At 49.4% G+C, this 24,489-nt stretch overlaps 1 protein-coding gene across 2 annotated transcripts in view; it reads left to right on the top strand.

The window, feature by feature from the left end:
* The window catches only part of LOC140427002 (lysosomal proton-coupled steroid conjugate and bile acid symporter SLC46A3), a 135,270-nt gene that overhangs the window by 7,577 nt on the left and 103,204 nt on the right, over window positions 1-24,489 (top strand). For both annotated transcript variants that reach the window (XM_072512374.1, XM_072512384.1), the window contains exons 2-3: window positions 6,016-6,751; window positions 9,761-9,858. In XM_072512374.1, coding sequence (XP_072368475.1) covers window positions 6,016-6,751; window positions 9,761-9,858 — 834 coding nt within the window. The remainder of the gene's footprint in view (window positions 1-6,015; window positions 6,752-9,760; window positions 9,859-24,489) is intronic.

The raw sequence follows: 24,489 nt of genomic DNA, 5'->3' as shown, positions 1-24,489 counted from the left end.
TGAGTGCATTAATGCAGAGGATCTTCCCTAAAAGAGGCAGTGATGGGTGAGCCTCACTCCATCCCCTGCATTTAATACTGCTCAGTGGGTCTTAATTTTATCAACCAGCCTTCTATGTGACAAAGACCTTTTCGAAAGTCCATGTACACAGCATCCATTGCACTTCCTTTTTCCGTTATTTCTTCAAAGAGTTATTTTAATTTGTCAGTTATGACTTGTAATTCGCTGATCCATTGGAAGTGAGCTAAAAATTCCGGGAAAGTCAAAAAGTATTTACTTCTGGCTCAATAAGCCCAAGAAGATTGAACGGTCAATCAAGCCAGTTCAAAGGCATGGTTGTATTTTTGGTGCCTAGAATTGCACAGTGACTCACTGTTCATATCTCATCCAGGTCGTTAGTGCTCACAATTGATATTTCAACCATGCTTAACCTGATTAGATTGTCAGACCAAACTTCCTGGCTTATCTGTGGATCAGCAGTGCTGCACGTAACTAGCAAATAGCCTGGTTGTAGCTGATAGCCTGTGTTCCAGTAGATAATCTTTGCATAAGTTTTGATTTATTAACCGTTTGTATTTGGGTGTTTAACTGCCTACTCCAGTCGAAGTCAGTCCTGGTACAGTGCTACGAAACATTATTTTCAAAAACGTGCAGATTTTATTGTGGTTTTCGTTTTATGTATTTGAAGCTTTTTGAATTTTCTCGACCAGTTAATTAAAATTTGAAAGCTTGAATAAGAACGGTATTCTGTCCAAAGAAGACAAAGAGCTGCTTATAAACTTGGAACATGTTGATATTTCTGTAAGAAGCAATGCCACATATATCTGAAAATTATTGACCAATTTGGCATGGTTTTAAGAGAATTCCAATATCTATTATTTTGCCTAAGCAAGGTTGATGAAAGGTTTCTACTGTAACCTATAAGAAAACTAGATTTTTCATTTACACAAATAATGAATCATTTACTTCGTACTTTAGACGAGGCCTGACATGTTTTCGCAGTGGCATTTCATGGAGGCATAAAATAGCCCACTGACTAAAAGAAATTACTAACCTAGGTTATCTCTATTTGCCTGGCTATTTGAACCAAGTAAGAAGTCTTGCAACACCAGGTTAAAGTCCAACAGGTTGGTTTCAAATCACTAGCTTTCGGAGCACTGCTCCTTCCTCAGGTTGACAATCGCCAGGCAGAAATGTTCCCTTCCAGTCGGGGAACACTTCAGCAGTCAAGGTCATTCAGCCTCTGATCTCCGGGTAAGCATTCTCCAAGGCAGCCTTCAGGACGTGTGACAACGCAAAATCAGCGAGCAGAAACTTATAGCCAAGTTCTGCACATACGGCCTCAACCGGGACCTTGAATTCATGTCGCATTACATTCACCCCCCCACCATCTGGCCTGGGTTTGCGAAATCCTATCAACTGTCCTGGCTTGAGACAATTCACGCCTCTTTAACCTGGGATTGCCCCTCTCTCTGGATCTGTAAAGACTTGATCACCTGCAAATGCTTGCATCTTTGACTTTGTCTATATATGTTTCTGGAACATGCCTCTTCATTCACCTGAGGAAGGAGCAGTGCTCCAAAAGCTAGTGATTTGAAACAAACCTGTTGGACTTTAACCTGGTGTTGTAAGACTTCTTACTGTGCTCACCTCAGTCCAACGCTGGCATCTCCACATCTTATTTGAACCAAGGCAGGGCTGGACTCTCCTGCATGTATTGGGAGTTGACATTCATCTCTGACAGTGCACAAAGAAATATAAGTTGAAATAAATTAAAGTAGAGTAAGAGAAGACCCAAAAGTGTAACCACTCTGACATTGCGATGGTAACAGTGCTGAACATGCAGAGACTGTCGGTGTTTGCCGTCTCTGAACAAACACAGCAGATCCTGAAGGGGGAGGGTAAACAGCCAGAGGTCTAGTACACATAGGCAGGAAGAGTGACAAGATCCTGCAGAAGTTCAGGGAGTTAGGCAGTAAGTTTAAAAAAACAGGACCTCTGGGGTTGTAATCTCAAGATTCCTCCTGTGCCATATGCCAGTGAGGCTAGAAATAGGAGGGTAGTGCAGCTAAACACGTAGCTAAACCAGTGGTGTTGGAGGGAGGGTTTCAGATTTCTGGACCATTGCGATCTCTTCTGGGGCAGGTGGGACCTGTACAAGGACGGGTTGCATCTAAACTCGAGGGGCACCAATATCCTGGCTGGGAGGTTTGCTAGTGTCACTCAGTAGGTTTTCATAGACTTTATCATAGAATTTACAGAGCAGAAGGAGGCCATTCAGCCCATCGAGTCTGCACCGGCTCTTGGAAAGAGCACCCTACCCAAGGTCAACACCTCCACCCTATCCCCATACCCCAGTAACCCCACCCAACACTAAGGGTGATTTATCATGGCCAATCCACCTAACCTGCACATCTTTGGACTGTGGGAGGTAACCGGAGCACCCGGAGGAAACCCACGCACACACGGGGAGGATGTGCAGACTCCGCACAGACAGTGACCCAAGCCGGTATCATAGAGAACAAAAATAAGGGAACAACATCACCCTCAGGCACAGCAAAAGTGTGAGAAGGGAGGTAGTCAATGCAGGGCTGAGGGTATTGTACCTTAATGCGCGCAGTATACGAAACAAGGTAAATTAGCTTGTTGCGCATATTGAAATTGGCCGGTACAATGCTGTGGGCATCACACTGACGTGGCTGCAAGGGGATCAGGGCTGGGATCTAAATATACAAGGATATGTGACCTATCGAAAGTACAGGCAGATGGGCAAAGGGGGCGGGGTTGCATTGTTAATAAGGAATAGAGTTAAATCGATAGCAAGGAGCGATTATAGGATCAGAAGGCATATAATCTCTGTGGGTAGAGTTGAGGAATCACAAAGGTAAAAAGATCCTGATGGGAGTTATGTACAGGCCCCCTAGCAGTAGTCAGGATGTGGGGCAGAAAATAAATCCGGAGATAGAGAAAGCATGTAAAAAAGGCAATAGGCAATATCACAATAATCATGGGGGAGTTCAATATGCAGGTGGACTGGGAAAATCAGGTTGGTAGTGGATCCCAATAAAAGGAATTTGTGGAATGTTTAAGAGATGTTTTTTTGTTGCAGCTTGTGCTAGAGCCCACTAAGGAACAGGCAATTTTGGATTTGGTGATGTGTAATAAGGCAGACTTGATTAGGGATCTTAGGGTGAAGGTACCCTTAGGGAGCAGTGACCACAATATGATAGAATTTACTCTGTAATTTGAGAGGGAGAAGCTGGAATCAGATGTAACAGTATTACAATTAAATAAGGGTAACTACATGAGGGAGGAGCTGGCCAGAGTTGATTGGAAAAGGAACCTAGCAGGGAAGACAGTGGAACAGCAATGGCAAGAGTTTTTGGGGGTTATTCGTGAGGTACAGTAGAAATTAATCCCAAGGAGGAGGAAACATGCTAAGGGGAGGACAAGGCATCCATGGTTGACGAGGGAAGTCAAGGACAGCATAAAAGCAAAAGAAAACTTATTTTTAAAATGGGGAAATGCTTAGGAAATCAGAAGCACAAAGGGACTTGGGAGTCCTTGCTCACGATTCTCTTAAGGGTAATGTGCAGGTTCAGTTGGCAATTAGGAAGGCAAATGCAATGTTAGCATTCATGTCATGGGGGCTAGAATTCAAGACCAGGGATGTACTTCTAAGGCTGTATAAGGCTCTGGTCAGAATCCATTTGGAGCATTGAGAGCGGTTTTGGGCCCCGTATGTGAGGAACGATGTGTTGGCCTTGGAAAGGGCCCAGAGGAGGTTCACAAGAATGATCCCTGGAATGAAGAGCTTGTTGTATGAGGAACGGTTGAGGACTCTGGGTCTGTACTCATTGGAGTTTAGAAGGATGAGGGGGGATCTTATTGATACTGCGAGGCCTGGATAGAGTGGACGTGGAGAGGATATTTCTACTTGTAGGAAAAACTAGAACCAGAGGACGCAATCTCAGATTAAAGGGGCGATCCTTTAAAACCGAGATGAGGAGGAATTTCTTCAGCGAGAGGGTGGTGAATCTGTGGAATTCTTTGCCGCTGAAGGCGTTGGAGGCCAAATCACTGAGTGTCTTTAAGACAGAGTTGGATAGGTTCTTGATTATTAAGGAGATCAGGGGTTATGGGGAGAAGGCAGGAGAATGGGGATGAGAAAAATATCAGCCATGATTGAATGGTGGAGCAGACTTGATGGGCCGAGTGGCCTAATTCTGCTCCGATGGCTTATGGTCATTACTCCAGTGAACCTGGTGGCAACTGTGGGAGTCTGCACATGCACAGAGTAACACCGAACATAAGGAATAGGAGCAGGAGTAAACCACATGTCCTTTTGGGCCTGCACCGCCATTCAATGTGATTGTACCTGATCTTGGGTTTCCCTGGTTCCCCATATCCCTTAATTCCTTTAATCCCAGCCTTGAATATATTCAATGATGGAGCATCAACAACCCTTTTTGGATAGAGAATTCCATGGAGTCACAACCCTTTGAGTAAAGAAATTGCTCCTCGCCTCTGTCCCAAATGATATTCTGGGATGGTGCACCAGTGCTTTCGATTCCCTAACTAGTGGAAACAATCTCTCAGCGCTCACCATATCAAGCCACTTCAGAAATTTGTAGGTTTCGAGGAGATTGTGTCTCATTCTTCTTATCTCCAGAGAATATAAACCCAATTTACTCAGCCTCTCATCATAGGTCAACAACCATTTCCTGGGGACCAATTTAGTGGACGTTTGCTGTATTGCCTCCAAAGGAAGTATATCCTTTCTTAATTGTGGAGACCAAAAACCCACACAGTACTCCAGATGTGGTCTTACCAATACTCTTCTTCAGAAGTCACCAAAGTGAACCTACACTTCTCCAGAGGGTGAACTTATGAGGTTCCGCCAGAGGATATCCTTGCGCAATCGTGAATTGGACAAACGTCTGCTATTATTCTCACTAGAAACACATGAAAATGTTGCTCAATGAACTGTAATTATGTTTTTTTAAGTGTAATAAGATCTTAATGATTGCTTAACACCCCAACTTGCCTTGAAAACAAATTTTGCATTTGTGGTACGTAAGGATTTCCCATTGTGATAAAATTCCATATTTTTCCATAATATTTTTAAAAATTTGTTTATTTTAGCTTTTATCTTAATCCAAATCCTAATAATTCAACAGAAAATTGTAATTATCAGTGAAGTGATTCAGCGTTTTTAACTTCATGGTTTGCTGCCTGTGAGAATACGTCAATACGATTGGCTGCTTCCCCTCCTTATGACATTACTGTAGCTGTACCCCTGGAGATCCTCTTGACTTGGTACCAGATTTAAACTCTTGTTGGGAATCCTCTCTACAGAGATCTCTAGGTTTTTGGTATAGTTTTCTTTGAGGTCAATGTCGAGAATGTTTGCTTCGGTAAAATCCAGCCCAATATCCACTTTAAATGTAGTATAAAAAGTTACAACAGCAACAACGATGTACGAACAGCCCCATATCTGGCGATACTAACGGCTGCTTTTATAACCTAAAAATCATAATGGGGACTGCCAAGTTTGTCAGAACTAGCACAGGAGGTGAATATACAGCAGCCGGCAAGCAGTTGCGAAGTATATTGCACAGAAATTCTTGTGTACTCCGAACAAGGTGTAAAAAGCAATTAAATACAGTTGTGCATCAGAGGATAGTGATACGTTAAGTACTGAGAAGAAATAATGTGGATTGTTTTGTCCTTCCATCTAATTATTTGGTGCTATGAGAAGTAATATAATTACTATGGTAGTGATGTATACACATGGCTGAATGCAAAATGCTGCTTTCTTTGAAAATGATTTCATCCTTTCCAATAAGACTGATTGATTGCTTGTTCAGTAACGGATGTCATTATGCAAATTACATCGTTTTTGATGAAGTTATCATTACTTTCCATTGTGCAGATCAACAAAGTTCATTTAACTTGGTTCAGATACGTAAACACAATGTTGAATAGATAGGTGAAGTGTTTTTTGTCTTCCAGATCTGTGAAGACCAATATGGTGAGGATGATATATGCAGCAATCTTTCACTTCATCCTGAAGAGTCTCTAATCATCCAGAGCAAAGCCTCCTACGTTCTACTTCTCTACATTGCCGTGTTGATCATCTTGTCCATACCTCCGTCAGTTTTGCTTGGTGCCTGGTCCGATCAAGCCGGTCGCAAGCTTGGAATGATATTGCCCAGTATTGGTGCATCAATTGGTGGAGCTGTATTCATAGTAATGGTGCAGGTTAAAGGCATGTCTGTCTACTGGTGCGTTTTTGCCTCCGCATTAATTGGGATCTTTGGAAATAATGCTGCCATTTTCCTCAGTGTCTACAGTTATATGGCTGACATCACGAATGATGGGAACCGCACCATGCGTATTGGCATTGTACAGTCCATGACCTATATTGGGGGAACTGTTGGCTATCTGTTGAGTGGATGGCTGCTTCAGAATTATACCTTCACACATGTTTTTGGTGTGTATTGTGGCTGCCAAGTGGTATCTATTTTCTATGTGGTGCTGTGGTTGCAGGAGTCAAATTGTGGTGCTGGAAGGATGCACCTAACTGGTGAAATAGCTCTTGCAGCTAATGAGAGGACCTTGAACAAAATCACCTTTTCATATTGCTCAAGAACCTGGGAAACCTTTTCGAAGGTCCGAGGAGGACAGGACCAATTGAAGCTCTACCTGATTTTCCTCAGTGTCTTCTTGATATATGTTTGCGCTACAGGTAAGTTGCAAATATATACATTGGGCAGGACCCTCCATCCAGCTGCACCCATTTCCTGGTGCAGCCCCCCCCCCCCAAAAGGAATCCTCCCTTCTGGCAGCCGGCCAATGGGGTTTCCCATTGTGGGCACCCCCGCACCGTCGGGTAATCCGCGGGCGTGAGTGCACTGCCGGCAAAATAGAGGATCCCGCTGACTGAGAATCAAGCCCATTGTATCTCTTATTTTTGTTTGGGATGGCCTGGTGACTGAACATCAAAATGTCAGTTTGTGCTTTGAGCTCTTCTGGCTTCTGGCACTTATCTCATCAGCCTTGGTAACTGGTAATGGTGGCACGGTAGCACAGTGGTTGGCACTGCTACTTCACAGCACCAAGGACCCGGGTTCAATTCCTGCCTTGGGTGGTGACTGTGTGGAGTTTGCACATTCTCCAGTGTCTGCGTGGGTTTCCTCCCACAGTCCAAAGATGTGCTGTTGGGTGAATTGGGCATGCTAAACTAGGAGGGGTCAAGGGGATAGGGTGGGGAAATTGGGCCTGGGTAGGGTGCTCTTTCAGAGAATCGGTGCAATGCAATGGGCCGAATGGCCTCCTTCTGTACTGTAGGCATTCTATGATTCTTATTTTTTTAAAACTCTTTTTAATTGTTTCTTTTCCAGCTTCTATTAATTCTACTGCCAATAATTGGTTGTACTTCTGGAAGAGGAAACTTGCAGACTTTTTTCCTACCTTGTTTTAAAAGTGTGACTTTTGTTAGGCGGTGTATCAGCCAAGATTTGTGGTAAAGTCTGTGAGCTAACTAAAGCAAGGAAGCTGATGCCGATGCGTTTGTGGTGGAATTGCAGATTTAAAAACAAAAATGTTCTTTATTGTGTTGCTGTGCGATAAGGGTGGTTACTAAGCCAGTGATTTGATCTTAGACAGTCTCTGTAACATCATTGCCCGAGTGTTACACCTTTTTGAGAGGCAAAGATTTTAATCTTGGAACCCCTCGGTGTCAGGTTATCAAGTTTGAACACCGAGAAAAAGATCTCTAAAGACAATGCAGCTCCCTGTGACTCGCTCTCCTGCAAGTCAATAGAGCTCTCGCAGTGAGTCAAGTAAGCCACATTTAAGTCACCAGTATTCAATGGACGGGTTAGTGAAGGCATGGGAGACTTGTTTTGTTTGTTTCATTTAGTCAGGGAGGCTGCATTAAATCCCAGTGAATTACATTTAAATTCAACGCAAGTGGTTGATTTTGAATATTTATAGGATTCCTGCAGATAACGGGAGAATTTCTCGCCTTTCTGCCACTGACATAGAGTCATGGAGTGTTACAGTGCAGAAAGAGGCCCTTCTGCCCTTCCTGTCTGTGCTGGCCATCAAGCGCCTATCTATTCTAATCTCATTTTCAAGCACTTGTGCCTTGTATGTTATGGCGTTTTCCCCAGATACTCATCCAAATGCTTCTGAAGTGCTGTGCAAGTTCCCACCTCCACCACAATTTCAGGTAGAGAGTTCCTGCCTCCAACCACACTCTGGGTGAAAAAGCTTTTCCTCAAATCCCCTCTAAATCTCCTGCTCCTGACCGTAATTCTAAGCCCCCTGGCTATTGACCCGGGAAAAGTTACTTCCGATCCAGGTCCTTCATAATTTTGTACACCTCAACCAGGCCCTTCCTCTGCCTTCTCTGCTCAAAGGAGAACAACTCCAGTCTAACCAGCCCCTCTCCACAGCTGAAATGCTTCAGCCCAGGCAGTGTCCTGGTGATTGCCTTCTGCACCTTCCTCTAGAGCAATCGCTTTTTAAAAATATAAATTTTGTGTACCCAATTCTTTTTTTCCAATTAAGGGGAATTTAGCGTGGTCAATTAACCTACCCTGCACATCTTTTTGGGTTGTGGGGGTGAAACCCATGCAGAAACACTAGAAGAATGTGCAAACTCCACACGGGATGGTGACCCGGGGCCGGGATCGAACCCGGGTCCTTGGCGCCATGAGGCAGCAGTGCTAACCACTGTGCCCCCATGCCGCCCGCCCGCAATCCCATCTTTCCTATGGTGTGGCAACCAGAACTGTACACAATGCTCTAGCTGTAGGCCTAACGAGTGTTTTATCCTGCTTCATCATAACCTTCCTGCTCTTGTATTCTATGCCTTGGCTAATGAAGGCAGGTGACCCATATGCCGACTTAACCACCTTATCTCCTTGTCCTGCTGCTGTCAGTGGCCTATGGACATGTATCCCAATGTCCCTCTGGTCCTCTGTACTCCCTAGCATCTGACTGTTAATTATGAGCTGTTTTCCCACTGCCGGGAATTTGACCAGCACCGTACTAGTGACTCCCGGGTACATCTGCCACCTTGCCCGATTCAGCCGGCTCCGCAAAATCCAATACGATGTTTCAGTTCTGTGACTGTTCATGAAACTTAGTCCAATCTTGGGTAAGGTATAGTTGATTCATACGCAAAACACGATCCTTTAAATTAAGACGTTGAAAACATGTTTTAAGAATGTTTAGAATTTCACAGTGAAATATGGATGAGGAACAGCGCTGATTCCATTGAATTTCCCCCTTTTTGATGTGTGTATCTTAAATGTTTCAAAGACTTTTCCTGCGGCTCGGTGGCACAGTGGTTGGCACTGCTACCCCACAGCACCAGGGACATGGGTTCAATTCCTGCCCTGGGTAACTGTCTGTGTGGCGTTTGCATGTTCTCCCTGTATCTGTGTGGGTTTCCTCTGCGTGCTCCAGTTTCTTCCCACCGCCCAAAGATGTGCAGATTAGGTGGATTGACCACGTTAAATTGTCCCTTAGTGTCCAAAGATGTGCAGGTTAGGTTGGGTTATGGGGTGGGCAGGGGAGTGAAGGACTGTAGGAATTCTCTACTTGATATCGCCGTCTTTCTTCCTTCTGCTCATCCTTCACAAAATGTTATCCTATTATAAAGCTCTACCCACCTTGTGGTCAGAAAGTATGATATTCTGATAATGTTATGACGTCAATGCTTTTGAATATTTCTATTTCACAGGTGAACAGTCTATTCTGATTTTATATCTGACGTACCCACCACATCACTTTTCAATGGAACTTTTTGGAATATATAATGCAATTAAGATGTTTCTTGGAGTAAGTACTCGGCATGTCTTTCAAGGCTGCACACTGCATACTTGCATTTTATTCTTTCGTTGTGTCATGGAAATGTCCCTTTAAGAAATGTTTGTCTTCTCAAATGGCTGCAGTGATGTCATTGTGTGGGTGGAGCTGGGCTGTGGCTCTGGTTTTTGCTTTCGTTTTTGAGCTGGAAGCTGTTGTGTGGTTCTGAGTTTAACTTTCGGTTTAGACTTCTGGCTGCTGTATTCAGACTACAAGGATCATGGAGTCGCTCTCTCTCTCTCTCTGCATGTTAAAAGGTGTCCAGATCACTTGATACTTTAAAAGTGATAACTTTTTTCTGGAAAGTACTCAAACCTACTGTTTTGGGTAAAAGGGTTTTTGTCTGGTTTATGGATGTTGTTACTTGAGTGAAACAGTAAAGGGAAGTTATTAAGGGTTAAATATAGAGTACTGAAGCTGTGTGGGGTATTTATGTTTGTAGTTGATAAAAATGCTTATTTTGGGTGTTTATAAAATGTTAACTGAATTCGTAGAATAAACTTTGTTTTGTTTAAAAGTGCTTAAGGCCTCTGTTGGCTAACACCTGAAAAGTCGGCCCTTGTGCTCTTCATAACCAAAATCTATAAACAGTTGTAGGTCAGGTGAACTCCATGATATACTTTGGAGTTTTATAAACCCTGGCCCATAACGGTTGCCAGTTTAGATATATTGGCCGTTCGTGTGGAAGGCTAAATGATGAAAATGGACTGGTTGGGTTCAATGGTATGTTTCTGGGCTGTACCCACAATCTTGTCAAAAAGAAAAAAGATGCATACGTGAGGTACAGGCAACTAAAAACAGATGAAGCACTTGAGGAATACAAGGGAAGTAGAAAAGAGTTCAAGCAGGGGGTTAGGAGGGCAAAGAGAGGTCACAAAATGTCCTTGGCAGACAGGATTAAGGAGAATCCCAAGACATTTTATATGTATATTAGGAACAAGAGGGTTTCTAGAGAAAGAGTTGGTCCACTCAAGGACAAAGGAGGGAAATTATGTGTAGAACTAGATCCTTAAGAGTATTTTGCATCAGTATTCACAAAGGAGAGGGACACGTTGATTGGTGGTGTCTCAGAGGGATGTGTAAATACATGAATAGGATGGGAATAGAGGGAAATGGACCCCGGAAATGAAGATTTTAGTTTGGACGGGCAGCATGGTCCGTGCAGGCTTGGAGGGCCGAAGGGCCTGTTTCTGTGCTGTACTTTTCTTTGTTCTTTGTGAAACACTTTAGAACAGGTCGTTATTCCGAGGGAGGAAGTGTTAGGTATGTTAAAAAGCATTAAGGTAGACAAATCCCCAGGGCCAGATGGCATCTATCCCAGATTTATGAGGGAGACAAGAGGTGAAATCGCTGAGCCTCTAACAGAAATCTTTGTGTCATCGTTGGCCACAGGGGCGATCTCAGAGGATTGGAGAATAGCTAATGTTGTACCGTATTTAAGAAGGGTAGCAAGGGTAACCCGGGCAATTATAGGCCAGTGAGCTTGACGCCAGTGATAGTGGAATTGTTGGAAAAGATTCTCAAGAGATAGGATCTATGCACATTTGGAAGTGAATGGTCATATTAGCGACAGACAGCATGGTTTTGTACAAGGGAGGTCATGTCTCACTAATTTAATTGAATTTTTTGAGGAGGTGACAAAAATGATTGACGAGGGAAGGGTTGTGGATGTTGTCTACATGAACTTTAGTAAAGCATTTGATAAGGTCCCTCATGGCAGACTGGTGCAAAAGATTAGATCACATAGGGTCAGGGGTGAACTAGCTGGATGGATTCAGAATTGGCTTGGCCACAGAAGACAGAGGGTAGCGGTGGAAGGGTGTTTTTCCGAATGGAGGTCTGTAACTAGTGGCGTTCCGCAGGGATCAGTTCTGGAACCTCTGCTCTTTTTAATATATATAAATGACTTGGAAGAAAATGTAGCGGGTCTGATTTGCAAGTTTACGGATGATACTAAGATTGCAGGAGTTGCAACAGTGATGAAGATTGTCAGAGAATACAACAGGATATAGATAGGCTGCAAAATTGGGCAGAGAAATGGCAGATGGAATTTAACCCGGAAAAATGCGAGGTGATGCATTTTAGTAGATCCAATTCAGGTGGGAACTATAAAATAAATGGCTGAACCATCACGAGCATAGAGACACAGAGAGATCTGGGTGTGCAGGTCCACAGACCCTTAAAAGTGGCAGCACAGGTAGAAGTGGTGGTAAAGAAAACATATGGCATACTTGCCTTCATAGGACGGGGTATCGCATATAAAAGCTTCAAAATTATGTTACAGTTATACAGAACGTTGGTTAGGCCACAGTTGGAATACTGTGTCCAGTGGTCACCGCACTACCAGAAGGACGTGGAGGTTTTGGCGCGAGTACAGAAAAGGTTTACCAGGATTGTGTGTGTGTGTGTCTCGGTCGGTGTGTGTGTGTCTCGGTCGGTGTGTGTGTGTGTCTCAGTCGGTGTGTGTGTGTGTCTCGGTCGGTGTGTGTGTGTGTCTCGGTCGGTGTGTGTGTGTGTCTCGGTCGGTGTGTGTGTGTGTCTCGGTCGGTGTGTGTGTGTGTCTCGGTCGGTGTGTGTGTGTGTCTCGGTCGGTGTGTGTGTGTGTCTCGGTCGGTGTGTGTGTGTGTCTCGGTCGGTGTGTGTGTGTGTGTGTGTCTCGGTCGGTGTGTGTGCGCATGCGTCTCGGTCGGTGTGTGTGTGTGTGTGTATGTGTGTGTGTGTCTCGGTCGGTGTGTGTGTGTGTCTCGGTCGGTGTGTGTGTGTGTGTGTGTGTGTGTCTCGGTCGGTGTGTGTGTGTGTGTGTCTCGGTCGGTGTGTGTGTGTGTGTGTGTGTCTCGGTCGGTGTGTGTGTGTGTGTCTCGGTCGGTGTGTGTGTGTGTGTGTCTCGGTCGGTGTGTGTGTGTGTGTCTCGGTCGGTGTGTGTGTGTGTGTGTCTCGGTCGGTGTGTGTGTGTGTGTGTGTGTGTGTGTGTCTCGGTCGGTGTGTGTGTGTGTGTGTGTGTCTCGGTCGGTGTGTGTGTGTGTGTGTGTGTGTCTCGGTCGGTGTGTGTGTGTGTGTGTGTGTGCCTCGGTCGGTGTGTGTGTGTGTGTGTGTGTGCCTCGGTCGGTGTGTGTGTGTGTGTGTGTGTGTCTCGGTCGGTGTGTGTGTGTGTCTCGGTCGGTGTGTGTGTGTGTGTCTCGGTCGGTGTGTGTGTGTGTGTGTGTGTCTCGGTCGGTGTGTGTGTGTGTGTGTGTCTCGGTCGGTGTGTGTGTGTGTGTGTGTCTCGGTCGGTGTGTGTGTGTGTGTGTGTCTCGGTCGGTGTGTGTGTGTGTGTGTGTGTCTCGGTCGGTGTGTGTGTGTGTGTGTGTGTGTGTGTGTGTCTCGGTCGGTGTGTGTGTGTGTGTGTCTCGGTCGGTGTGTGTGTGTGTGTCTCGGTCGGTGTGTGTGTCTCGGTCGGTGTGTGTGTGTGTGTGTGTGTCTCGGTCGGTGTGTGTGTGTGTGTGTGTCTCGGTCGGTGTGTGTGTGTGTGTGTGTGTCTCGGTCGGTGTGTGTGTGTGTGTGTCTCGGTCGGTGTGTGTGTGTGTGTGTGTCTCGGTCGGTGTGTGTGTGTGTGTGTGTGTCTCGGTCGGTGTGTGTGTGTGTGTGTGTGTGTGTGTGTGTCTCGGTCGGTGTGTGTGTGTGTGTGTGTGTCTCGGTCGGTGTGTGTGTGTGTGTGTGTGTCTCGGTCGGTGTGTGTGTGTGTGTCTCGGTCGGTGTATGTGTGTGTGTGTCTCGGTCGGTGTGTGTGTGTGTGTGTGTCTCGGTCGGTGTGTGTGTGTGTGTGTCTCGGTCGGTTATGTGTGTGTGTGTGTGTGTGTCTCGGTCGGTTATGTGTGTGTGTGTCTCGGTCGGTGTGTGTGTGTGTGTGTCTCGGTCGGTGTGTGTGTGTGTGTGTGTGTGTCTCGGTCGGTGTGTGTGTGTGTGTGTGTGTGTCTCGGTCGGTGTGTGTGTGTGTGTGTGTGTGTGTCTCGGTCGGTGTGTGTGTGTGTGTCTCGGTGTGTGTGTGTGTGTGTGTGTGTGTGTGTGTGTGTGTGTGTCTCGGTCGGTGTGTGTGTGTGTGTGTGTGTCTCGGTCGGTGTGTGTGTGTGTCTCGGTCGGTGTGTGTGTGTGTGTCTCGGTCGGTGTGTGTGTGTGTGTGTGTGTGTGTCTGTCTCTGTGTGTGTGTGTGTGTGTGTGTGTGTGTGTGTGTGTGTGTGTGTCTCGGTCGGTGTGTGTGTGTGTGTCTCGGTCTGTGTGTGTGTGTGTGTGTGTCTCGGTCGGTGTGTGTGTGTGTGTCTCGGTCGGTGTGTGTGTGTGTGTGTGTGTCTCGGTCGGTGTGTGTGTGTGTGTGTGTGTGTGTGTCTCGGTCGGTGTGTGTGTGTGTGTGTGTGTGTCTCGGTCGGTGTGTGTGTGTGTGTGTGTGTGTGTGTGTGTGTGTGTGTGTGTGTCTCGGTCGGTGTGTGTGTGTGTGTGTGTGTCTCGGTCGGTGTGTGTGTGTGTGTCTCGGTCGGTGTGTGTGTGTGTCTCGGTCGGTGTGTGTGTGTGTGTGTGTGTGTGTGTCTCGGTCGGTGTGTGTGTGTGTGTGTGTGTGTGTGTCTCGGTCGGTGTGTGTGTGTGTGTGTCTCGGTCGGTGTGTGTGTGTGTGTCTCGGTCGGTGTGTGTGTGTGTGTCTCGGTCGGTGTGTGTGTGTGTGTGTGTGTGTGTCTCGGTCGGTGTGTGTGTGTGTGTGTGTGTGTCTCGGTCGGTGTGTGTGTGTGTGTGTCTCGGTCGGTGTGTGTGTGTGTGTGTGTGTGTCTCGGTCGGTGTGTGTGTGTGTGTGTGTGTGTGTCTCGGTCGGTGTGTGTGTGTGTGTGTGTGTGTCTCGGTCGGTGTGTGTGTGTGTGTGTGTGTGTCTCGGTCGGTGTGTGTGTGTGTGTGTGTCTCGGTCGGTGTGTGTGTGTGTGTGTGTGTGTGTCTCGGTCGGTGTGTGTGTGTGTGTGTGTGTGTCTCGGTCGGTGTGTGTGTGTGTGTGTGTCTCGGTCGGTGTGTGTGTGTGTCTGTGTCTCGGTCGGTGTGTGTGTGTGTGTGTGTCTGTCTCGGTCGGTGTGTGTGTGTGTCTCGGTCGGTCGGTGTGTGTGTGTGTGTCTCGGTCGGTGTGTGTGTGTGTGTGTCTGTCTGTGTGTACAGACTACCACATTCACCCCCTGTTAAAAAGAGTCCGGCGGGGGTGCTGGCCTGATATTACAAAATGGTAACGTGGTAGAATTATAGTTATGGAGGTACCGTAATAACTCCGTACAGCGTTTTGTAACCATTTACAATTCTATTTACCATTTATGATTCCTAATTAGCTATACACTTTAAAATGAAGCAATCAGTCGATCGGGGGCCCTTGTCGTCCTCTGTGATCGTCGGAGCTTCGGTGGTGACTCCGGTGGAGGCTCGGGCGTCTGTGACTCCGTGGGCGTGGCCTCGATCTCTGTGGCAGCTTCGACACCCTAGACGGTGCTGGTGGGGAAAACGGTTGACTTGGGAAGGGAACATCTGCGGGGTGAGTCGGTGGGTGGGGGGGCCTAGACAGGGCTGGCGGAAGGACTGATCCTCCTGTAAGGTGCACTGGTGGGAGGGAAGGTGGGACTGGTGGCTGGGGTGTGTGTGGGGTTCCGGCGAGCGCCAGGTCTCGTAGGGAGACCGTATCTTGTTGGTCGTCGGGGTACGCCACGTAGGCGTACTGGGGGTTAGCGTGGAGAAGATGGACCCTCTCGACCAACGGGTTGGACTTGTGTGCCCGCACGTGTTTTCGGAGCAGGATGGGTCCGGGAGCTGCCAGCCAGGTCGGGAGCGAGGTCCCAGAGGGGGCTTCCTGGGGACAACAAGGAGACGTTCGTGAGGTGTTTGGTTGGTTGTGGTACAAAGCAGTGACCGGATGGAGTGGAGGGCATCCAGGAGGACTTCCTGCCAGCGGGAGACTGGGAGATTCCTGGACCATAGGGCCAGTAGGACGGTCTTCCAGACCGTTCCGCTCTCCCTCTCTACCTGTCCCTTACCCCGGGGGTTGTAACTGGTCGTCCTGCTCGAGGTGATGCCCTTGCTGAGCAGGAATTGACGCAATTCGTCGCTCATAAAGGAGGACCCCCATCACTATGTATGTAAGCGGGGAGCCCGAATAATGCAAAGATGCTATGGAGGGCCTTGATGACGGTGGTTGCCGTCATGTCGGGGCAGGGGATGGCGAATGGGAACCGGGAGTACTCGTCAATCACGTTCAGGAAGTAAGTGTTGCGGTCGGTGGAGGGGAGGGGGCCTTTGAAGTCCATGCTGAGGCGGTCAAAGGGACGGGAAGCCTTTATCAGGTGTGCTTTCTCTGGCCGGTAGAAGTGCGGTTTGCACTCCGCGCAGGTTTGGCAGTCCCTGGTGGCTGTCCTGACCTCTTCGATGGAGTAGGGCAGGTTGCAGGTCTTGATAAAGTGGAAAAAGCGAGTGATCCCCGGGTGGCAGAGGTCCTCATGGAGGGCTCGGAGGCGGTCCACTTGTGCGTTGGCACAGGTGCCGCGGGACAGGGCATCAGGAGGCTCGTTTAGCTTCCCGGGACGATACAAGATCTCGTAGTTATAGGTGGAGAGTTCGATCCTCCACCGCAAGATCTTATCGTTTTTTATCTTGCCCCGCTGTGCATTATCGAACGTGAAAGCAACCGACCATTGGTCAGTGAGGAGAGTGAATCTCCTGTTGGCCAGGTAAAGCCTCCAATGTCGCACAGCTTCTACTCTGGCATGGGCCTCCTTTTCGACTGAGGAGTGGCGGATTTCGTTAGCATGGAGGGTACGTGAGAAGAAGGCCATGGGTCATAGATTATCATAGAATTTACAGAGCAGAAGGAGGCCATTCAGCCCATCGAGTCTGCACCGGCTCTTGGAAAGAGCACCCTACCCAAGGTCAACACCGCCACCCTATCCCCATAACCCAGTAACCCCACCCAACACGAAGGGCAATTTTGGACACTAAGGGCAATTTATCATGGCCAATCCACCTAACCCGCACATCTTTGGACTGTGGGAGGAAACCGGAGCACCCGGAGGAAACCCACGCACACACGGGGAGGATGTGCAGACTCCGCACAGACAGTGACCCAAGCCAGAATCGAACCTGGGACCCTGGAGCTGTGAAGCAATTGTGCTATCCACAAGGCTACCGTGCTGCCAGGTCTGCCCGCTTGGTTGAGGGTGGCTGCCAGAGCTACGTCAGACGCAGCACTCTCGACCTGGAAGGGAAGGGACCCGTCGATGGCGTGCATCGTGGCCTTTGCAATGTCTGCTTTGATGCAACTGAAGGCCTGGCGGGCCTCTATCGACAGGGGAAAAGCTGTCGATTGGATCAGGGGACGCACCTTGTCCGCATAGTTGGGGACCCACTGGGCATAGTAAGAGAAAAACCCTAGGCAGCGCTTCAGGGCCTTGGAGCAGTGAGGGAGGGGGAACACCATAGGGGGGCGCATGCGTTCAGGGTCGGGGCCTATAACTCCATTTCGCATTACGTAGCCGAGGATGGCTAGGCGGTCGGTGCTAAACACGCATTTATCCTTGTTGTATGTAAGGTTAAGGATCTTTCCGGTCTGGAGGAATTTTTGGAGGTTGGTGTCGTGGTCCTGCTGGTCGTGGCCGCAGATGGTGACATTATCGAGATATGGGAATGTTGCCCGTAAACCGTACCGGTCAACCATTCGGTCCATCTCGCGCTGGAAGACCGAGACCCCGTTGGTGACACCGAATGGAACCCTTAAGAAACGATAGAGCCGTCCGTCTGCCTCAAAGGCAGTGTATATGCGGTCACTAGTGCGGATGGGGAGCTGGTGGTAGGCGGACATAAGAACCACCGTGGAGAAGACCTTGTAATGCGCGATCCTGTTTACCAGGTCGGATATGTGGGGGAGAGGGTACGCGTCTAGCTGCGTCAACCTGTTGATGGTCTGACTGTAGTCGATGACCATCCTATGCTTCTCCCCGGTCTTTACCACCACTACTTGAGCTTTCCAGGGACTGTTGCTAGCTTCAATGACTCCTTCCCTCAATAGCCTTTGGACCTCTGACCGTATAAAGATCCGATCCTGGGCACTGTACCGTCTGCTCCTGGTGGCAACGGGTTTGCAATCCGGGGTGAGGTTCGTAAACAGGGAAGGCGGATCGACCTTGAGGGTCGCGAGGACGCAGACAGTGAGGGGGGTATAGGGCCGCCGAATTTTAAAGTTAGACTTTGGAGATTACACTGTAAGTCTAAACCTAGGAGTGTGGCCGCGCTGAGGTGGGGAAGGACGGAGAGCCGGTAATTTTTAAACTCCCTTCCCTGGACTGTGAGGTTTGCTACACAAAACCCCTTTATCTCTACTGAGTGGGAACCGGAGGCCAGGGAGATTTTTTGATTAATGGGGTGGACGAGGAGAGAACAGCACCTTACCATGTCTGGGTGTATGAAGCTCTCTGTGCTCCCAGAGTCGATTACGCAGGACGTCTCGTGCCCGTTGATTAGTACTGTTGTTGTAGCAGTTGAGAGTGTTCGAGGCCGGGACTGATCCAGGGTCACCGAGGCTAATCTCAGCAGTTGAGTGTTCTCTTCGGGCAGTGCGTGGTCAGCCGAGCTGGGGCCCTGGGAGTCCATCCAAGATGGCGGCTCCCATTGGTCGCACATGGCTGGGGGTGCACAAAATGGCGGCATCCATCGAACGTGGCTTCCGCGGGACAAGTTGGCGGCACCCGGGGGCCGCACGTGGCCCTGGAGTATGAGGATGGCTGCGCCCGCTGGCCGCACGGGGACCGTGGAGAGGTTTGTGGTGGCGGTCCACGTTCGCCGCCAGAGACCGCGGCGACCGCACGGGTCTGGCATACCACCACGAAATGGCCCTTTTTACCGCCTCCCTTGCAGGTGGATGCGCGGGCTGGGCAGCGCTGCCGGGGGCGCTTGGCCTGCCCACAAAGGAAGCAGCGGGCCCACGGGGTTGCCAGGCCGCCTTGCAGCACAAGCTTGTGGGGGGATGGGGGATGTCTCGGGGTCGGCTGCGGAGGGGTTCCACGCTGCCCAGGGGGCTGTCGCGCGGTCGGGAACGTACGCGCGGGTGTTTCTGGAGGCCACATCCAGGGAGCCTGCAGGGGCACGTGCCTCCTTGAGGCCTAGGGTGCCTTTTTCCAGCAAGGCGAATTTGGGAGGACAGCATACCTGCCACGAAAGTGTCCTGGATCTAGAGTTCTGTGTGGTCGCTCGCAGAAACTTGCGGGCAGCTGCAGTTTCTCCCCAACACCAGGAGCGCACGCTAGAATTCTTCCAGCGATTTCCCCAGGGACTTGTCGCCTCGTTGCTAGCAGATGCCGGGCGTAGACCTGTTTTACCGGGCGAATATAATGTCCTTTTAGCAGCTCTATTGCTGCATCAAAGTCTTCCCCGTCCTCGATGAGGATGTAAATTTCCGGGCTCACCCTCGAGTGCCGGACTTGCAATTTCTGTTTTCCCGTGGGTGTGTTTTCGGCTGTTCCGAGATATCCTTTAAAACGCACCAGCCAGTGCTTAAAGATTGCCGCTGAGTTCGCCGCGTGGGGGCTGAGTTGCAGACACTCCGGCTTGATTCGGAGCTCCATCCTTTTAAATCTAGCTTATTAAATTGATGCACGATCAATGACCACCAAAGCGAGGTTGTAGTCCAACTGAAGGCTTTAATAAGCTAGATGTTTCCCCCAGCAACTCAGGGACAGAATGAAGGCTGCTGGGGCGGTCCGGGCTCTTATACCCCACTTGCAGGGCGGAGTTACCATATAGCTTGACCAATAGGAAACATACAATATCTACCAATGGTGTTCCAGCATTACCAGGTACCATAATGCCTCTACACCGACTACCACAACATGCACGTAAAATTTGTTCCTAGTTTGTCCCATGTGGTGCTGTCTATCTCAATACAGACGTTTCCATTTACAGCAGATACAGAATTTCACTGGGGCAGAGGCGTTGGACCTTCTGCCCCCAGTCAAGGTTATAATGGTTTAAATACATGTCAGGGCTTTTTCGCTCCGAGTCACTGTGGGTAAAGACCAAGTAGAAGGAAATTGCCTCCTTCAGATTGAAAAAAAATCAGCCGAGAAATCTGGCTTGCACCTTTAAAGTGCATTCACTTGTGAACATGTCTTTTGACGGAAGCTGGTCTGTATGATGTGGCGGAGCCAAAGAGGAGGACTTGACAAACTTTCTTGACTTGAAAATCGAAGAAAGACATATTTTGAATTGCATGGTGGAAAAATCCACGTTGAACCCTTTTTAAAAAATCTGGTTGATTAAGCTTGCTTCTGTTCTACGTGTGGAACCGCTTAATTTCCCCATCAAATATTGATCCCAGGTGGGCCATGTTACTTGAAATTCTTTATTGTAGTTTTTTATAACCCTCACAAAGACCACGGGGGGGGGGGATTGACCTCCCAGTGGACTTCGCAGAATGAGTTCCTGTGTTGAGCGGGTGGAGGCCTGTCCAATAGGGGTTCACCAGGCGGGGCCTTAAATATTGACTCCCAGATCCGGATCAGAGTTCCCGAGAGTGCTGGGTTGATAAATTTGTTATGTACGCCACAGCTGCGGCCTTATTTGTGTTGGAGATTAAATCCGCTTTGCCTTTTAGCCTGGAATTATTACATTGGCGAAGAGAGTGTGGCATTAACAATGTTACAATCCAGGGAAAACTGCCCAACCTAGACCTCAAGAAGGCTACAGAAATAGCTTTAACCCTGGAGAATGCCGAGAATGGTGTGTAAGAACTTCAAGAGTGACAGATAATAGCACCTTGAGGTTGGGGGAGGGGGGTTCGTAGCATAGAGAAGCCAGCATATCCGGGGAATGCATCTACATACCTCACCCACCATCAACCTAACATTCCGAAAGGGTATCCTGGCGTACCCAAAAATGGCCGGATAACTCCTGAGGTAACTGGGAAACCTCCCCTGAGGATCACTCTTGTCAGCTGCTAGGATTCGGGTAGGTGCTCTTGAAGGGCACGACCCAGGCAAGGCTGCCAGAATCAGCAGTACGCATGCCGCCCAGGCTGGAAACCAAAGCAGCCTCCTGTCCATGCCTTGCAAGTATACCAGCCCTCGGAGGATGAAACGATGCGGTTAAACTGCATCGTTGCTATCAAGGTCGCCCCGATAAGGATAAGACTACTTATCAATGGTCATTCCTTAGAGATGGAGTTGGATATGGGAACTGCCATCTCCTTCTTTGAGAAACAGACATTGCAGCATGTCCAGACAGGCATTCTGCCCTTAGACCGAAGGGATATCAGGGCCAGACTAGCCACGTACATGAGAGAACCTTTGAAGATTATAGGAAGTACTAAGAATTCGGTAGCTTATGAACAGCAGTCAGTATGACTCTCACTCCTAATCGTGCGAGGACCAGGACCTCGACTCATGGGCAAGGATTGGTTCTAGAAGATCCAACTGGACTGGCTGAAAATTCTTAAATTGGGAATCGGGGGATTGTACAAGGTTACCACAAATACCCCAAAGTATTTCAAGAGGCCCTCGGTTAAATAAAAGGAGTGAGGGCCAAGATCTATGTGGAGACCAATTAAAATTTTTTAAAAAATAATCTTTATTCAAAATTTTTCACAGATGGTCACAATAGAAACCCTCCCCTTACACAAATAATAAAACAACAAAAACAACAAGAACAACAGTGCATAAATAAACAAACGGCAAACAGTAAACAATAGTGCATCCCCTACCAGACACAAACTTACCCCCCCCCCCCCCCCGGGTTGCAGCTGCTGCTGACCATCTCCTAACGCTCCGCCAGGAAGTCTAGTAACGGCTGCCACCGCCTGTAGAACTCTTGCACAGATCCCCTTAAGGCAAATTTCACCTTCTCCAATTTAATAAACCCTGCCATGTCGTTAATCCAGGATTCCACGCTTGGGGGGCCTCGCATCCTTCCACTGAAGCCGAATCCTTCGCCGGGCTACGAGGGACGCCAAGACCAGAATACCGGCCTCTTCCGCCTCCTGCACTCCCGGCTCGTCCGACAACCCAAATATTGCGAGCCCTCAGCTAGGCCTTACCCTGGAATTCACTCCCCTTGACACCGTCCTCGCTACACCACTCCAGAACTCCTCCAATGCTGGACATGCCCAGAACATGTGGGTGTGGTTTGCAGGGCTCCGCGAACACCTCGCACATCTGTCCTCACTCCCAAAGAACCGGCTCAGCATTGCCCCGGTCATGTGCGCCCTGTGCAGCACCTTAACATTGTATCAGGCTGAGCCTCGCACAAGAGGAGGAAGAGTTTACCCTTCCCAGGGCATCCACCCACATACCCTTGTCGATCTCCTCCCCCAGCTCCTCCTCCCACTTAGCTTTTAACTCCTCCGCCGAGGCCTCCTCCTCCTCCAGCATCACCTGATAAGTTGCCGAGATCCTACCCTCTCCAACCCACACCCCCGAAAGCACCCTGTCCTGGACCCTGCGCGCCGGCAGCAGCGGAAGTTCCACCACCTGCCGTCTAACGAACGCCCTTACCTGCATATATCTGAAAGCATTTCCAGGGGGAGCCCAAATTTCTCCTCCAGCTCCCCAAGGCTCGCAAACTTTCTGTCTATGAACAGGTCCTCCATCCTCCTAATACCTGCCCTGTGCCAACTCGAGAACCCCCCCATCCATTTTCCCCGGGACAAACCGTTGGTTCCCCCATGTGGGGGACCACACCGAAGCCGCCACCTCCTCTCTCTCTCTCCCCTCCGCCCCCCCCCCCACACCCCCCAGTAGCGTCTCCATTGCCCCATTATCATTGGCCTCCAGGTACCTTTCTATACACCCCCAGACCCGCCCGCTCACCTCCTCGTCCACCAGCAACCCCACCTCCAAGCGCCACAGCGGGCGCTGGTCCCTCTCCTCCCCCAGCTCGAGGTCCACCCAATGTGGGGCATGGCCAGAGATGGCTATCGCCGAATACTCCGTGTCCTCCACCCTCTGAATCAGCACCCTGCTCATTACAAAAAAAGTCAATCCGAGAGTAGGCCTTATGAATGTGGGAGAAGAATGGGAATTCCCTGGCCCCCGGCCTCGCAAACCTCCACGGATCCACTCCTCCCATCTGGTCCATAACCCCCTCAGCATCTTGGCCGCCGCCGGCCTCCTGAACGTCCTAGACCTAGAGCGATCCAATGCCGGATCCACCCCCCCCCCCCCCATTATCAAGACACCTGTCTCCAAGTCCGGGATCCGGCCCAACATGCACCGCATGACCCCGCATCGTCCCAATTCGGGGGGGGGGTATACATTTACCAAGACCACCCGCACCCCCTTCAGCTTACCACTCACCATTACATACCTATCTCCATTGTCTGCCACTATGCTCAACGCCTCAAACTACACCTGCTTCCCCACCAAAATCGCACCCCCCCCCCCCCCCCCCCCCGATTTTTTTTTGCATCCAACGCCGAATGGAACACCTGCCCTACCCACCCCTTTCTTAGCCTTACCTGATCTGCCACCCGCAGATGAGTTTCCTGGAGCATGACCACATCTGCCTTCAGCCCCTTCAGGTGCGCGAACACACGGGCACGTTTGACCGGCCCATTCAGGCCTCTTACATTCCAGGTTATCAGCCGGATCAGGGGGCTTCCCCCACCCCGCCGATTAACTATAACCCTTTTGAGGCCAGCCACGTGCCTGCGCCCCCCGCACTTCCCGTTCCCCCCCAGCGGCAGACCTCCGCCCCGACCTCCTCTACAGACTCCAGCTCCTCCCCCTTGGCCATTCCAGCAGCAACCCCCCCCCCCCCCCCCCCAAAGCTATCTCTCCCCCTAGCAGCATTGCTCCCCCCATTGTACTCCTGTGAGTCAGCCGACTCCTGCTGACCCCGGCCACTCCCGCCGCTCCATCGACCTACCCCCAGTGTGGGAGTCTCCCCTCCCCCTCCTGTCTGTCAAAGGGCTCTCTCCTCCTCACTCCCCCCCCCTCCCCCACCCCCTTCTACTCTCAGCGCAGGAAAAAGCCCGCGCTTTCCTGTGCCGGCCCCACCCCTTTCCACCCTTAGCGCGGGAAAAAGCCCACGCTTTCCACCCACCCAACCCCGCCTCCTCTGGCGCAGCTCCCTTTCCATTTTGTCATAGACCCTGCTTATTCTCAGCATCCATATTTCCCAGTGAAGAGCGGCAAGTTGGGTAAGGAGGTGACTGCACAAGTGGCATGGTGTTGCTGCAGGAATTAGCATTGCTGAGAGTGGGAAATTCCTTTTGAAATTCCGTCTCACTTTAATGTAGGGAAACACAGCAGGCAATTTTCACATAGCAAGATCCAGCAACCAGAAATAAAGGGCTGTATTCTTCCGCCCCGCCCGCTGCAAGATCGCCACAGACAAGACACGGACAATGGAAAATCCATTGACCTCGAACGGAATTCTCATAGTGGCCGGCGAATCCCGTCCATAATAAATGACCAAATAATCTACATTCATGCTAGTTGAGGAATAGCTATTGGCCAGCAGACCAAGACAATTCACGTGTACTTCTACCTTTGACAGACACCTGAGAGGAAAAATTGGGGCCTTTGAGGTTTTGGAATGACAAATCCCTAGGACCAGATGATTTTCACCACAGAT

This window comes from Scyliorhinus torazame, chromosome 1 (genome assembly GCF_047496885.1).
Source record: "Scyliorhinus torazame isolate Kashiwa2021f chromosome 1, sScyTor2.1, whole genome shotgun sequence".
NCBI lineage: Eukaryota > Metazoa > Chordata > Chondrichthyes > Carcharhiniformes > Scyliorhinidae > Scyliorhinus > Scyliorhinus torazame.
The sequence above is the reverse complement of the archived record's forward strand: the minus strand, read 5'-3'. Positions and strand labels throughout refer to the sequence as shown.